Source organism: Ostrea edulis, chromosome 5 (genome assembly GCF_947568905.1).
Source record: "Ostrea edulis chromosome 5, xbOstEdul1.1, whole genome shotgun sequence".
NCBI classification, from domain to species: domain Eukaryota; kingdom Metazoa; phylum Mollusca; class Bivalvia; order Ostreida; family Ostreidae; genus Ostrea; species Ostrea edulis.
Window position 1 is genome coordinate 83,150,556 of NC_079168.1, and position 17,109 is coordinate 83,167,664.

Genomic DNA, 17,109 nt, shown 5'->3' on the forward strand with positions numbered 1-17,109 from the left:
ATCGATATGTTTTTGAAAATCAGGTGCTGTAAAATACACCGGGCTTGACCGGTACTTATTATTTTTACATGCACTAGGGACAAAATGACTTCCAATAATGGTCAGACTGTTCTTAGCCTTGAGTCTGACAAAAAAATCAATTATCAAGTTGAACAGTTTTAACTACAGTGCCATCAGGCATACATCATTCGGCGGTCTGGAAACGGTTTACGTTTAGAATTGTGACTGAATCTTTGTAATTAAAGTTTTCTTCAAAGTTATTCATTGGCTTCTTCTGTAAAATGTATTATATTAAAAATATTGAATTGTGGCATAATTATCGCAATACGTATCATAAAGGGGGCTATCATTTCGGCCCTGCTTTCTACACAGAATGTGAACAACCTTCAAGTTAAAAAAAATAATGACATTTCCCATGACCTTTGGATTTTGTAATATCAAGGGGTGAAACAATACGCCTACCTCACGATACGATACGTATCACAATTTTTCACTACGATACGGTTATTTTCGATACGATACAGTCATATTAAAATAAAGCAATTTTTAAAAAAAAAATTGGGCTTTAATAACAACAAACAAAATAAAAAATACAGAAACATTGACTAAATTAGAGTTAAGCATGGTGATTGCATGATCATCACACTAGATAATAACTTTTAGGGCGCAGATATATCCACCCCATGTTTTCTTTTCAAATGGGTTGACATGTTCGATGTATTGCCGGCCTTGTAGCTCACGCTGCTCAAGTATATTTTACAAACTGTCTTTTCTTTATTCGTTACATTACCAGCCTCATTTGTACTTTCAAAACCAAAATATTTCCAGACCCGAGATCTAAATTTGGCCGGTGGATCCCTTAAATTAATGTTAAATGCTCCTAATCCATTCGCCCCACTGTTGACATTGTTATTACTGTCCTTACCGTCTTTTTCATCGTCTTTTGGATCCGCCATCTTGAATTTTCTGTATTTAAGTGAATCTCGGTCGAAAAAGGAAAATTGTGACTTTTAAAAATAACCTGTATCGAACCGAAATTAACACATTTTGTACCGAAACCGAACCGGGCATTTTAGACCGCGGAGAACCGATACCACGGTGAACCGTTTCACCCCTAGTAATATCTTGATAATTTTTACAGTACTACTACTTGCAATGCATGGGACTTTTCTCCTTATCAAAATACAACGGTCATGTGGTGTTGTCCACAGTAACTGTCGAGCTAGAGCTAACATTTTCTCTTTGTATTTGTGAAGTGGAAAGAGAAAGATAATGAACATTGACCAGTCTAGAAAATCTGATAAAGAATACAAAATTGAGGACACTGACCCCAGGAAACACTGATAACTTCTCCGTTTTGTCACTGAACTGACTGTTGCCATCAATGCATGTGTTAAAACCGACTGCAGTGTGCGAAATTAACCATGGACCGATAGACAATGTCTATAGAAAATAGAATCGGTCTATAACGATCGAAATAGCTATAGACTAACTTGTCTATAGGAATTCTGAGTAAAAAAACTAGCTTCCCGCCGCTTATTAAACCCCTTAGCTGTAATAAAATGTTCCACAATGTAATTAGAAATCATTCGAATAAGATTATTCCATTTTCAACCGGGGAGGGGGGGGGGGGGTCAATTTGATATTTACTTCAATGTACGTCATTTTCGTGCAAATTTGGAAAGGTCCTTTTTTTTTTGAACGATTAAAAATATGTGGAAGGTGCATGCCCTGGAACCTTGAATGAAACGGAAGGCGGTCAGTAAAACAAGTTCCAGCAAGGCTAAAGTCGCAGAATTATGAGAAAACGAAATGTAGTAGAAGTGACTTAGATGAAGAAATTCAGACAGTGAAACTGAATTAGAACAAAACGAAAACGAAATTCTAATTGAAAAGCTTGTGCATGAAATTGAAAAAGAATATAGGTCTAATCAAACTATGAACGAATTACCAAATCGAATTTGTGTCTATTATTTATTTTTTAATAACAATGAATATTGCGTGTTAAATTTCGGTCTATAGGAATTTGTTGTGGTCTATAGGAAATGAAATGACTATGGACCGAAAGTCTATAGGATTCTAAAGTTAGTTTCGCACACTGTGACTGAAGATCTTGAATTGGCAATAAAGTTATGTAAAGTTGGTCAATGTAATCTTTACAATTGTTCAAAGAATAATGCGTTTACTTTCTCTTTAGATTTACTAGTCTGGTGGGCTAAGTAGCAATGATTTTTGCTTACCCGACCTCAAATCTGTAGCGTCGGGTGGTAGGTTAAAATCCGATCATTAACACTTTTCATGTATTTTTATCTTTTGACATTATAGATATTTGCATATCTACATACTGAAAATCACATTACTTGTGTTAACCGCTATTATTCATAAAGTGGCGAGAAACTTATCTTTCTTCTGAATTTGTTATTTTCAACGTACACCAGAAGGTCAGAAACTAGCAAATGAAAGCTTCACGCCAGGTTATCAAAGGTCAACCAGCGCATTATGCGTATACTGGTTTGACAAGGGAATTCTATGGAAACTGTTTACTCTTCTTCCAAAACACTGGCAATACATAAAATGAGAATCAGTGTACAATGATCTAAAATATGTTTAAAAAGTTGCATTCATAATTAATTATATATAAAATATATATACACTGGCATATTAAATATAATGTGTAATTTATTTTTTTTATCGACTGCGAATTGTTTCTGATAAATTTTGCAAGTGCTTTATAATCTACCAAATAATTGTACTATCAAAACAAATGTAATGTGGAAGTGAAATTAAAACCAGGTTATTTCATGCTTAAACAATAATCACTGACCTACAACGATCCCTCCGTGAGCAGTTAGTGTAATTACGTACCCTTACAGCTAAAAACAGATCAATTCAAAATGGCAACCGTTTCCAGTGTAAACATGTAGAGTTACAACCTTTTGTTACTTCTGCTCTGGCGGATCAAATTGTGACGCTGAAATTATAGTATATTGGCAAATCTGTGGCACTGATATATTTAACTGTTTCGAGACTATCGTGTAAAATGGCTCATGGAGAACCCTGATAGTGGTTGTGGTGATTATTTCATAGTTAGGGGTCCTGGGTTTCATTCTCAATTCCAGAGTGGCATCAAATCTAGGACATTTAATTTAGGGTCTTTCAGATCTGGTCTTAAAAAGCATGTGGACAATAAAGAACTCTCATTGCTACAACTTTGAGGGTCAAAACTTGTGGCACTTAACCCACAGTTAGTGATGTCTAGATATGAGTGAAAAATTCTTGGATGGGAAGTAATGATAGCATGCATGATACATTTTGTCACTTAGAACATTGCTAAAATGTTGTGTTTCAAAGTTGATAAAACTATTAAAACGAAAACCTTTTTAACTTAACTCCATAACATATTCTACCAGTCACCATTACATTCAGTATCAAGAAACTAGGAAAAATAGCTTCAAAGGAGAACAAATTGGGAATTTTCTTTCATGTCATGGTATTTCTTTTAAAAGTAGCACTGAATAAACCATATTTTAAAAATATTCAATGTTATAAGCCTCAAATTAAGATTTAGCAATTTGTTACTGGGCATTTTTTTAACCTCAAAATTTTTGGAGAATTTATAGTATTTGGCATTGGGAATAGTATCATTTATCAGTACCAGTTGTATAAGAGGGGGGACTGCTGATTGCACTTCTTATTTTATAGAAGGTATTGTCCACGGAGTTTCAATGTGCAGTTATTGTCCTTTGAGTTTTATTGCAGTTATTTTATAGATCATTAGACTAAGAAAGAAATGTGCAGTACATATACAGTGTGTATGTAATTCATGAGATTTGTTTTCATCATATTTGCAGATAGGATGGGAGCGTTTTTGGACAAGCCAAAAACTGACAAACACAATGAAGGTGGTGTCGGGAACACCTTACGCTATGGCCTCAGCAGCATGCAGGGTTGGAGGGTGGAAATGGAGGACGCCCACACAGCCATACTGGGACTACCCTACGGCCTCAAGCAGTGGTCGTTCTTCGCTGTCTTTGATGGCCATGCAGGTGCCAAAGTTTCAGCAACATGTGCAGAGCAGTTACTGCTAGAAATTGTCTCCAATGAAGACTTTAAAGGGAAGATGGAGTTGAAGGAAGGCACAGAGATTCAGCCATCACTGGAAGACGTCAACAAGGGAATAAAGACAGGCTTCTTGCTGCTGGATGAAAAGATCCGGGGAATGCCCGAGATGGTGAGCGGTGAAGATAAAAGTGGATCTACTGCTGTCTGTGCCATAGTTTCACCTCAGCATATTTTTTTTGCCAACTGTGGAGATTCACGAGCAGTGCTCTCTCGTGATGGCAAATGTCATTTCACAACCTGTGATCATAAACCAATCAACCCAGCAGAGAAGGAGCGTATACAGAGGGCGGGTGGCAGCGTCATGATCCAGAGAGTCAACGGTTCTTTGGCAGTATCTAGAGCTTTAGGAGACTTTGAATACAAGAACGTACAGGGAATGGGTCCCTGTGAACAATTGGTGTCCCCTGAGCCCGAAATCTCAGTGGAATCCAAGAGCGACAAAGATGAATTTCTGGTGCTGGCTTGTGATGGAATCTGGGATGTAATGAGTAATGATGAACTCTGTGATTTTATTAGGAGTAGGATGAGAGTGACAGATAGTTTGGAGATGATCTGTAATATGGTGGTGGATACGTGTCTTCATAAGGTATGTCAGGCATTATAAAGTACACATCTCATTTTATATAGAGGGTTACAAGTTGTATTTGAAATAGATCTCGTGAATCTGCTACTTGGAGAGGCATATGTTTCTATTGATACAATTCATTCCTGATTATTTTTTTTTTTTGCTGACAGGGTAGCAGAGATAATATGAGTATTGTAATAGTAGCTTTTGAGGGAGCTCCTAAACAATCAGAGGATGCTGTTAAACAAGACCAAGATTTGGATGCAAAAATAGAGGCAAAAATTAAAGGTAAGAGAAGTGGATAAACTATATTGCAGATTTCAGCATATAAGACTAGATCAAAATGAGAAATTGGCATGAAAAGTTTTGATAGTTTAGATCCACTTTTCATGAACGTTCAAGTGGAAGAACAAGCAGAAGTAATGGTGTAGTTAAATCTGTACTTCACTGTTGTGTTACAATTTCCTGAGTTGTACACTTCCTGTTTTGTTTTCCAGAAATAATAGCCCAGCCAGATATGGCTGAGGCAGATTTACCATACGTAATGCACATGCTTAACGAGGAAATGGAGGGCTTCCCGCCAGGAGGGGGCATCACCTCTAAGTAAGTTGGAACAACTTCGGCCTCACTTGGCCACTTAGTAAAGTGTTACGTCAAAGTAAAAACAACTCGGGGTCACACTTCCTGCTATTTCACCTCAAAAACAAGTTAGAACAACTGAGTACAGTATTGTGTTGGAGTAAGATGGGGTTGTTTTATTCTACAGTAACATGTATATATAGTGATTTTTTAAGGTCCATTTTAGGTCTGAATATCGGTCCTTTCCCCTCCCAAAAATTACCAATTTTTTCCCAATTTAACTTGCACTTTTCCCAATAATAAAAACTGATGAAAAACGTATTTGTTAAAAAATAAGTTCAATGTGAATAGTTTATGTACGGCATGACAAAGACACATCAATTCTAGATGATTTAGAAAGAATAGTTGGAAATTTTAACAGCTAGAAGAAAAGAAAGTTAAATAAAAGAAGAATGACATCAATTTGTGTTTGAATTCTTGTTTGGGCCATAATTAAAAATATGTTCGTTTCCCCTCTCCCGACCCTAAGTTTCTGAGGAGGGTCGGTGGGTAGGTAAAAAGGTTTTTTAGCCAGCAGAATTTTATATAGTATTATATTCCCATGACCATTAACAAAGCCCGATATCAAAACTTCATGAAGCACATCATTCCACGTTTCCTCGTCAAACTCGTAAAGTTGGTTCTTGCATAAAGTTCTTTGATTGCCACGTTTTGCATTTAGGGGAATGTGTTGATATTTCAGACAGTACTCATTATCTAACCACTGAACATGGACATATATACAGTACATGTAGAACGGTTGATTCAACAAACACGCAGGTTTCATTGGATTTTTTCTGCTATTTATGCCACATATTAACACTTAGATAAAGTCAGGTAGAATGTTGTAACTACGGATGGTGGTTATTTCGGACACATGGTGTTATAACTTCTGACAGTAAATATTCGGTTACTGCCTTTTTGTTATAACTTCTGACAGTAAATATTCGGTTACTGCCTTTTATTTTGTGGTTCACTGGTATTTATTATGCTTTTGTTTTTGCACATTATGTTAATTCATATGTGGTAGTGATTTTGATTTTGTTTATAATCTTTTGATCATATCAGTAGATCTAACTTTTACCAGAAAATGTTTCAATGGGACTTGATTTTGCCGATCAAACAAAATTTATGCTGACATCTTTTACAAGGTCATGTATTTAAATCAACCAATCAGAGCTAAGTTAAACATGCACATATAATTAGGTGTTTTCCAGTTTGTAATATATCATGTTCGGAAATAAGTTTAAACTAAGGAAACTTAAATTTAATGCTTCCTATTGACTGTCGAAAATATCACACCCGTCCGAAATATCAACACTTTCCCCTACTAAAGAACACAACTTGCACACCTGGACGCCTCAATCTCGATGACCAGAGGTGGCATATTATCTTTTTTTTTAATTTTAGATCAAAACCAAAGATATAGAAAAATTTTGTCATTAAGAAATACTGATCTGTTCCTGTAACGACCCTGAAATTTTCCGGAGATTAAAAAAAGAACTTCACAAGAATAACGGAATAAAAATATTGAGTCGATGTGACTTTCTCAGATTCAGTCGGGTATGGGGAAACACACAGTATTTTTATTTTGGCCTTGATATGATATATTTAGCATGTTTGCAATAATGTCTAGGTTTTTCCAGTTTGATAACAATGTTGACAATTTTTCTCAATTCGAAAGCCACAGGACCCTTTTGAAAAATGTTAAAAAATCACTGATATACAAAAAGATGTGCAAACATACTGAGGTAGTGTTGTTTTCATTGTACAGTAAAACTTGGTCAAAGTGAATTCTAGGGTTAACATTAATATCAGTAATTTGCAGATGTTTCTACAATTTATAATGAATTTGGTGAAAGTGCTTATTACAAAACATAAAATAACTCCACAAGTATGCATTTTTGGGAGTGGAATAAAATTGATGTTTTCCATAAAGAATAATCAAAAATACTTGCAAAAACTCACTTTTTATGGAAATTATGGAAACCATTACAGCTTACAATGGAATAATGTTTGTGTGTGCCATTGTGAAATCAGTTGATTTTTAGTAAAACGATATTAATCAAAATAAACTTAACCACATAAATAATTGTCAAGAATGTGTTAAAACAAATGATAGAGCTCCGTGTGTTAGCATTAGATTCATATTTGATTGAAGTAAACATGACTAGTTTTATGAAATAACAAACATCACTTGACCTTGGCTTGGTGTTATAATTGATACATCTAGGGGTTTGCTTGCTCACACAAACACAAGGCTGTTTCTGTAAGTATATATAATGGATGTTCACCAGTGATAATTCTCTTAATGAAACATAATTAGGTTGAAGTGGTTCCTAATAGAGTACAGTGCTCGAGCTGGGCTTCGCCATTTTCGCCAATGGCGAATTTTTTTCAACAATGGCGAAAAAAAATTGAAAGTGGCGAAAATCCCTTTTTGCAATAAATTGTATTTTTAATCCTTTGTCAGTGACACATTATCGCCTGTTTGTTTATGCAGTCAAAATCTGTTTATTCAGTCCACGCGTGCGACCGGAAATCTCGCGTCGCCCCAGTGCACACAGAGCTGGTTACAGCCTCTGGTAATTTATGACTGCAAAAAAGTGGGTGATTATGTAATAAAGTACATCGGACAGCTGTTTACCCTGGTGTGGTCAACTGTTTAACATTTAAAGTCTTATTCATTATCGTGTTATCATCTCCACATTAAGGTCAATTCTTAACCAGAGAACCGACCGGTAATTAAATTGGCCGTATTATTGTGTATAATATATATATGAATACATCAATTGTTTGTTTTTGCGGCCAAGCTCGTTGATTACAAGATTTTGATTTTGATGTGTTTCATTTTAGTTCGAATATTTCATAAACAATGCGGTCGGTCACCATTGATATGGACATAGCAATTTTAATAAATAATTTTCTTTGAAGTTCGGTGCGCAACAGTATAAAAATGCTAATCTCATAAGACTATGCACCCCATTCTATTTTGACACTAAACTTGTAGCTTCTGACCCTAGTCAGTCTAAAATTAAAAAAAAAATATCTATGTTTGGCTTTACAGTCAACCCCACCTGCTCAAACATCTGATTGTGTCCAAATTGCAAAATCTTCCATACAGAAACGGAAATTTAATAGGGAATGGTTGAGATACGACTCTAAATTGGGCTTGATGTTTTGTGACATCTGCATTTCGGCCAATGTACACAATGTTTTCACGGAGGGGTGTAGCATCATGAAGTTTATAATTATATGATTTATTATCTGAATTTTGATTTCCATAATAGAATTTATCAAAGAAATCAACTTCTTATTATTTCAGAAAGAAATGTTTAGGTATGATAGCTGGATATGATTAAGTAATGTAACTGATTCAAAATGCTAAAATAAGTGTAATGAATAAAATAATATATAATATGATGGAAATAATTGTAAAGCATGTGATTATTTGTGCCGCGCCACTCCCCGAAAAAGTGGCGAAAGGGAATTCTGGTCCAGTGAGAGCACTGATAGAGTAATTAGTATTTACGTATTAGTTTTGACTGAAAAAATGACAATGTTAAAAGAATATTTTCATAAATTTGAGGGATGCCTGATGGAGGGGGGAAAAAAACTAAGTAAGAAATATCCATTATTTAAAATACAGCAAATGAATAACACCTAAATCATAATGGCAAAAGCATAAAGAATTCTGAAGATTGTTGCTGGGAATACAGAAAAAACTTCACTATATGTGTAAATTCACTGTATCCATGTTTATACTAAACAAGTTTTACTGTATTACTGTCTGTCTCCATTTTAAACAGACTTTGGGTTCGTTTTGTTATAAATAGGTCACACCAAGATTTTCTCAAATTTTGAAGGATCAGTCAAGATGTCTGTGTAATTGACTGACTTTTTATGTGTTATCATAAACACTTGACTTACCAGTTCATTAATGAGCACATAAGTTTGTTATATTTGTTATGAAGTTTTGATGAAATCCTTTTTGACAGGAGGAGCACAATAGAGAGCATATTAAGGAGACTCAGACCTTCAACAACAGAGGATGTAAGTACATATGACACAACTGCTCATAACATCAGATGTACACATAACACTACTGCTCATAACAACATCAAATGTAGTACACATGACACAACTGCTCATAACATCAGATGTACACATGATACAACTGCTCATAACATCAAATGTAGTACACATGATACAACTGCTCACAGCAACATCAGATGTACACATAACACTACTGCTCATAACAACATCAAATGTAGTACACATAACACTACTGCTCACAGCAACATCAGATGTACACATAACACTACTGCTCATAACAACATCAAATGTAGTACACATGATACAACTGCTCACAGCAACATCAGATGTAGTACACATAACACTACTGCTCACAGCAACATCAGATGTAGTACACATAACACTACTGCTCACAGCAACATCAAATGGTACACATAACCCTACTGCTCACAGCAACATCAGATGTACACATAACATTACTGATCACAGCTGCATGCTTCCTGGAGCAACTGTTATTTGATTGGAAAAGTTTTAAGTGACCTGTAAACTCTTAATTTTATATACGTCTGTCTTTTTAGCTTGCCTGAGCTGAAAGCTCAAGTGATCTTTTCTGATCGCCTGTTGTCCGTCTGTAAACTTTTCACATTTTCAACTTCTCTTCTCCAGAACCACTGGACAATTTCAATCTTGGCAAAAGCATCCTTGGATGAAGGGCTTTCAAGTTTGTTAAAATGAAGGGCCATGTCTCCTTCAAAGTGGAGATAATTTCAAAAATGCAAAAATAGGGTGGGGTCATTTAAAAATCTTCTTCTCAAGAACCACTGAGGCAGAAGAATTGAAATTAACATGAACGGCTCCTGACATAGTGCAGATTCAAGTTTGTAAAAATCATGGCTCCTGGCGGTAGGTTGGGGCCACAATAGGGATCAAAGTTTTACACGCAAATATATCACAGGAAAATTCTTTAAATATGGGCCAAGGTGACTCAGGTGAGCAATGTGGCATATGGGCCTCTTGTTATGATATGGACTTTTCTGTGTGTCTTTAGTTTTTCCCATGTTTGCCATTGTTTGGGTCATATCTTTCACAATGCAAGTTAGGAATATCATATCTGGTCAGCTGATGTATCTTTGGGGATATGTTGTGACCCAAAAATAGGTCACTGTGGCCTACTTCTGGAATTTTATGACTATACATACTGAAATCTTGTCCAGTTTATATCTTCCACACTGTAAGGCTTAGGACTTGTTATGACTATACATAATCAAATCGTATCTGGATCATTTCTTCCATCCCTTAAGATCTAACTCTGGATCATATCTTTAACTCCGTTAACCATGGACCGATAGACAATGTCTATAGAAAATCGAGTTGGTCTATAACGATCAAAATAGCTAGAGACCGACTTGTCTATAGGAATTCTGAGTAAATAACTTATTAAACATATACCAGTTTATATGTATTACGCTGATGTTTCTGTTCCCCCCTTAACTGTAATAAAATGTTCCACAAATCATTCGAATCAGGTTATTCCATTTTCAACAGGGGGTGGGGATCAATTTGATATTTACTTCAATGATCACCATTTTCGTGCAAATTTGGAATGTCCTTTTTTGAACTAAAATAAAATATGTGGAAGGAGCACGCCCTGGAATCAAACGGAAAGCGGTCAGTACAACAAGTTCCAGCAAGACTAAAGTCGCAGAAAATCATGAGAAAACGAAACGTAGTAGAAGTGACTTAAATGAAGAATCAGACAGTGAAACTGAGCTGTAACAAAATGAAGAAGAAAACGGAATTCTAATTGAAAAGCTTGTACATGAAATTGAAAAAGAATATAAATAAACTAGGAACGAATTATCAAATCAAATTTGTGTCTATTATTTATTTTTTAATAACATTGAATATTGCATGTTAAATTTTGGTCTATAAGAATTTGTTTGTGGTCTATAGGAAATGAAATGACTATGGACCGAAAGTCTATAGGACTTTAAACAAGTTTAAAGTTAGTTTCGCACACTGGATCTTGGAATATGCAAACATTGATAGGCATCATGTACATGCAGTTCCAGATGGGCATATCATGTGTCCTAGGGTGTGCTTTATTTAAAACATTGTTCATACCCCCAAGGTCAAAAACTGGATTGCATATTATTTCTGTTTGTATTTAAACACCTTAACCGTTGCCTTTTATGCCCTTCTTCAAAGAAGTGTGGCATATTGTTTTACACATTGCGGTAGACAGACAATATGTTGTCTAACCAACAGCGTGGAAAGTTTTAACCTTATAGTCAATCAAACTTCTATTTCATAAGCAGGTTGGACATGCCCCTATTGCTTTTAGGTCAAAGTTTACAGAATTTTCTGTTATGTACACTTCTCTTGTCAAACCCTGTTCTTGATAGTCATCAAACATCAAAGAGCCAACCCTGTTCTTGATAGTTATCAAACATCAAAGAGGGGTTGATTTTGATCAGTCGATAATTAAGAGATAACATTTTAAAAACTTTACTGGGATATGAAATTATGCGGTCATGTGATCAAATCCTTCCTATTGCAGTGAAATTTTTAAAATGGTTGTTTATTACTTAACATGCATTTGAGACAAACAATCCATTTTAGAATATGATAACTGCTTTTCATAAACCATGATGATTAGTGGGGTGACCTAGAAATGAAGTTAAAATTATTCAGATTTGTGAATTATCTATTAAGTATGTAGTTGATATAAAAGAAATTACTGGTATATGAAGACCATTGTATGCAAAAATTAAGAAGTGGAGTGTAGTGAGTCCGACTGTGAACAAAATGAAAGTGAGAACTTTGTGTTAAAATGAAAGAGAAGATTGTAATAGAAATAGGAGAGATAGAAACAGATTATTGAAATAAAACTTGATTGACATTTACACTGGTAACAGTACACTACTCTAGCATATATTAGTACTCTAGAATCTACTATTATTTATTGGGACTGATAGAATGCCTTTAGGACAGGTAGAACTCTGGAATGTCATTTAAATCCTGCTTCTTGTTTCGTGTGTAAATGACATCTGCCACTAATACATAACCAAACAAGAATTTCTTTACATGTAAACTGCCACTATTGCATAACCAGTATAGAAATGGAGAAACACCACAGTTTTACAGAGAAATGATTTACATCCTTTTTCTTTTTCAGGAGGACAGAGGGTAAATACCAGAGATACTTACAGACAGGGAATAGTTCCTCCGTCGCAGACCGAGTGATTTCATTCAGACCCACATGTTCGAACATTTCGTACTTGCTCAATTACACCTTTGTCCGGAGGTTTTCTTAGTTCAACATTACTCTATTGTCAAACTGAAAGTTGCTAATAAACTGCAGAGAAAGTGACAGTTGCACTATAATACTAATAATCTTCAGGTTCAAACAGTGGTGAAATCTAAAATGTTGGATTTGTTATTATTTTACAAATGTTTATTCATTAAGAATTCTTTACAGACACCACTGTAGATTGCTATTGGTATGTTCTATTAGAGGTGCAGTTGTAGTCGTTAATTTTGAGTGAGAGCGAGTGCCTGTTTCACTTCTTCAGGCTGAGAGAATTGTGTGGTTGATCTAGTGTACGTGTTGTTCTGAGACTTCATGTTCTTCATATTGTATATAATATATCCCGCTCCTTCATGCAAGTCATGGAAATTACGTTTAACACCACACGTGTTGGACATTGGGTAATACTTTTATATCTTCACAACGATTCAGGACTAATTTTTCAAAGCAAAATATCTAATTTTTGCTATGATACTATATGGTACCAAAGTTGACAGTGTGTTGCTGTAAGATTTTTTTTTCTGTTCAGTCATTCCTTGAAATTTCAAGTACTTCTGTTCAGCTTGTGTAATTGACAAACAGGTTATGTATATCTGCTTTGGCAAGACATGTGGATGAATAGTGCTATATTTTATGGATTTTTTTTTCTGTTGTTTATGTAAAACTGATATATCATATATAATGTATTGAATGCAAACAATTGATGGCAGATAACCCAACTTGTTGTTGCGTGTTGACGGTGTACTAGTTTTCTACTGTAGCAATACATGGTGACTTGACTGGAGTTATTCCCCTTGCTATTAGCCTGTTTGAAGTTGTTAGTTAGTCTGCACGCTTGTTGTGTACAAGGCAGACCTATGAGATTTAGCGTTTCAGGGTCTGTCACAAAATACTGCAGCATTCTGGTCAGCTTTTAGTTGACAGGACAATCTGTGAATTGATTTATATTAGTGTTAACTCGATTTATCATAATTTATCGTAATTTTCTTCCATACTTGTCTTTTGTATAGACCATTTCTTCTGCTCCCCAGCTGAGGCCATTTTTAATTTGACTTAATTATTGTGCAATTGTTCATTCTGATTTCTTCTACTTTGTAGTGAAAAAATGATTGTTGATTGCTGATAAATTGTATCTTTTTATATTTACCCCTTTTCTTCAATTATGAATTGCTATTAAATCTGAAATAAATTATTTAATTTTTTTGTTTTGCATAATATGTTGGTACAATGCCTGCATGTCAGATTTAATCAGAGAGGAACACAGGACAAAAAAGTTATCCAATTCCATACATATAAATCATGGTAGATGATACTTTGTGGTACATTCCGACCAAATTAAAATTTTGACAGGTAATATATTGTATAATAGTTTCCGATGTTTAGTGTATACTACTCGCTTGTTGAGGGGATGAAGAGAATAGGGCAGTGTGTTACTAGTATATATTTTGTTGATGTTTCTGTGAGGTTGAGAAATGTATACATTGTGTAATCATGTGAACATAGACGTTGATCACTTAACAGGCGTCCAGTATTAGTTTGTCTGTAGATTACAGTGTACCTGGTAGATTCTGTTCCCTCATTACACTGTTTTCATTTCTGTAGTGACTTGTCTCAGCTCTAGAAAAAGTATGCCAATAAAACTGAAATATTCCTCTGTGACTTTTTAATCACATAATGGAAAGAAGAGTATTTTACTTGTACCAACACCAGAAGTACGATTATTGAGCGAATTTCAAAATTCATTACAATTTTCTATCTGGGATTCTTGGAAGGATCACAATTTGGCAAGTATGAAATACTTTTTGGCATTGGAAACCAGTTATTCTTCAACTCCAACATAATCCTCATGAGATTCCTGTATATGGGAGGAGTTGATGGAGGGGTGGGTGGGAGTTGTATCAAAACGATTTATATGCATCAAACTTCCTTTTTTCCTTCTGTAAATGAATAGGAATTGTATGCATATTTTGAAAGACCATAAACATGTGCACTAAGGATTTCATATTGAGGCTTAAATGCAAAGATTCCCTGTATTGGCTACGATACTTGGGTGACCGTTAAGACCGTGGGCCTGTTGTAGTTCCTGAAGTCCCTTTAAAAAATTGCACACCAAAATGTTTGCATCAACCAGATAGACTAAAGTTAATGTTTGATGGCCTCTGTTTTGGACCAAAAAGCTTTGAAACATGCAAGAAATTTGTGCAGTTAGCCTGCCAGTGTATGCCATATGTAAAGACCATCATACAATTTTCACAATATTGGTATGCAACTACATTTATTAACAAGTACCGCAAATGGTACAATGTACGCCCGTTAGACCTTCAGTGCAAAATCTATCCATGATAAGAAGTCTAAAAAACTATTTGACCTACTTTTAGCCCTGATGTATGACACGGTGCACCATTCAAGTTGAAATATGAACTGATTATGTATTTCTGTAAGAGGGAAGTTATGACAAAATTTTGGGGCAATACCTGTATTCATTACAAAAAACAAAAATCTCGATAACAAAAACACAATTTTTATATGCCCGTCGAAGACGGGACGTATTATGGTATGGCTCTGTCCGTCCAGACCTTGTGGGCAGGATACAGACTGAACCGTAAACTCTAGGATTTTACAACTTGGTACATTTGATCACCATGATGAAAGAAAGATGCCCATTGTTTTTCAAGGTCAGAAGTCAAAGGCCAAGGTCACAGTAGTACTTCATAGGAAAACCTTGTAGGCAGGATACAAACTGAACCACAAACTCCAGAATATTGCAACTTGGTTCATTTAATCACCATGATGAGAGGAAGATACCTATTGTTTTTCAAGGTCAGAAGTCGAAGGCCAAGGTCGTAGCATTGCTTAGTAGGAAAACCTTGTCGGCAGGATACAAACGGAACTGTAAGCTCCAGAATATTGCAACTTTGTATATTAGATCACCATGATGAGAGGAAGATGCCTATAGTTTTTCAAGGTTATAGGTCAAAGTCCAAGGTCACAGTATCACTTAGTTGGAAAACCTTGTAGGCAGGATACAAACGGAACTGTAAGCTCCAGAATATTGCAACTTTGTATATTCGATCACCATGAGAGGAAGATGCCTATAGTTTTTCAAGGTTATAGGTCAAAGTCCAAGGTCACAGTATCACTTAGTTGGAAAACCTTATAAGCAGGATACAAACTGAACTGAACTTTGACCCATGACTTTCTCTTCTGTCTAAGACGGAACAAAGCGACCAGTTTTAGTGACTAGTAAGTCAGACTTGGGGTTTGTCATGGCCAGGGATCACACTCCTGTGCGTGAAGCATGCATTCTTCAGACTGAGCTACCATACTGGCAGTTATTTGTGTCTGTTTAATCACGTCAACAAAATATCTATGTATATAATGGAGATTCTCATTTGTTCACAACATGATTCCTGAAGCCAGGGGTTGGGCAGCAATAGGTTAACTTTATACAGTTTACTTTGGAATATACAAGTAAAAAGTTCTTTCTAAAGAACCACAAGTGCACAATGTGTCCAATTGCGTAGAAATGGAATTTTTCTCTCCATAAAAATAGGTATATTATACACCTATTTACTGGCTATGAGGACAATAGCAAGTTTATTGTCCCCAAAGACAGCAACTATTTCCCCGAGGCACAGCCGAGGGGGACGATAAACTTGCTATTGCCCGAATAGTCAGTAAATAGGTGTTTTATTATACCGAAGTAGACTTTACTTCTGTCAGACAAAGTGAAGTAAACTAACATTCAGCATTAGACTAGATGGCATCGACCGAGGTGATCCGAGTGGTAAACTAATTAGAGTTTAGCCTTAGTATGCAAGTCCTCGAAGCTCGCGCTTCATACTTCACCGCATATCGTAGTGCAGTAGGCTGTTTATATGGTATGCAAATAACCACCTGTAGTGTATTGTTTGATTACACACTGACTTGCAGCGTCTGGACTGGACAAAAACAAAGGTTTTACATAAGAATATTGAGGAAATTCTTTAGGAAAATTCTAGAACCGAGGGCACAGTTCATCTTCATGTAATATAGGTGTTCATTAGTGCCACAACCCTAGAAGCCACTAAAAGGTTTTTAATTTTTTTTTTTACATAGAATTAGCCTTTTTCATATGCAAGAATCCTCATGTGGTGTAGATTCAAGCTTACTTGCAACCATGATACTCGGGACAATGGTGGGGCCAAAATGAGGGTTTCACTTTTTATATGTGAAACTGACCAAGTGAATGATATGACCCATGAGCCTCTTGTTTCTCATGTTTTGGCATTGGTCTAAATATCACAGCCATGCTGAATCTCGCCGATATTACCCTGACCTTCATCCATGACCTTGAAAATATATGCAGATCTTCATTGCATTGCAACATATAGACTGCAGACAAAAGTACCTGAATAATATTTTGGGCTGAAACCATTTTTGATACAATTCATGTGTTATTTACACAACAAAACTCATA

At 35.6% G+C, this 17,109-nt stretch overlaps 1 protein-coding gene across 1 annotated transcript in view; it reads left to right on the plus strand.

Moving 5' to 3' along the window:
• Window positions 1–14,302, plus strand: part of LOC125652862 (uncharacterized) — a 39,215-nt gene extending 24,913 nt beyond the window's left edge. The window contains exons 11-15 of the mRNA XM_048882304.2: window positions 3,852–4,708; window positions 4,858–4,975; window positions 5,185–5,290; window positions 9,304–9,358; window positions 12,519–14,302. Coding sequence (XP_048738261.1) covers window positions 3,852–4,708; window positions 4,858–4,975; window positions 5,185–5,290; window positions 9,304–9,358; window positions 12,519–12,533 — 1,151 coding nt within the window. The 3' untranslated portion in view covers window positions 12,534–14,302. The remainder of the gene's footprint in view (window positions 1–3,851; window positions 4,709–4,857; window positions 4,976–5,184; window positions 5,291–9,303; window positions 9,359–12,518) is intronic.
• The last annotated feature ends 2,807 nt before the right edge of the window (window positions 14,303–17,109 follow it).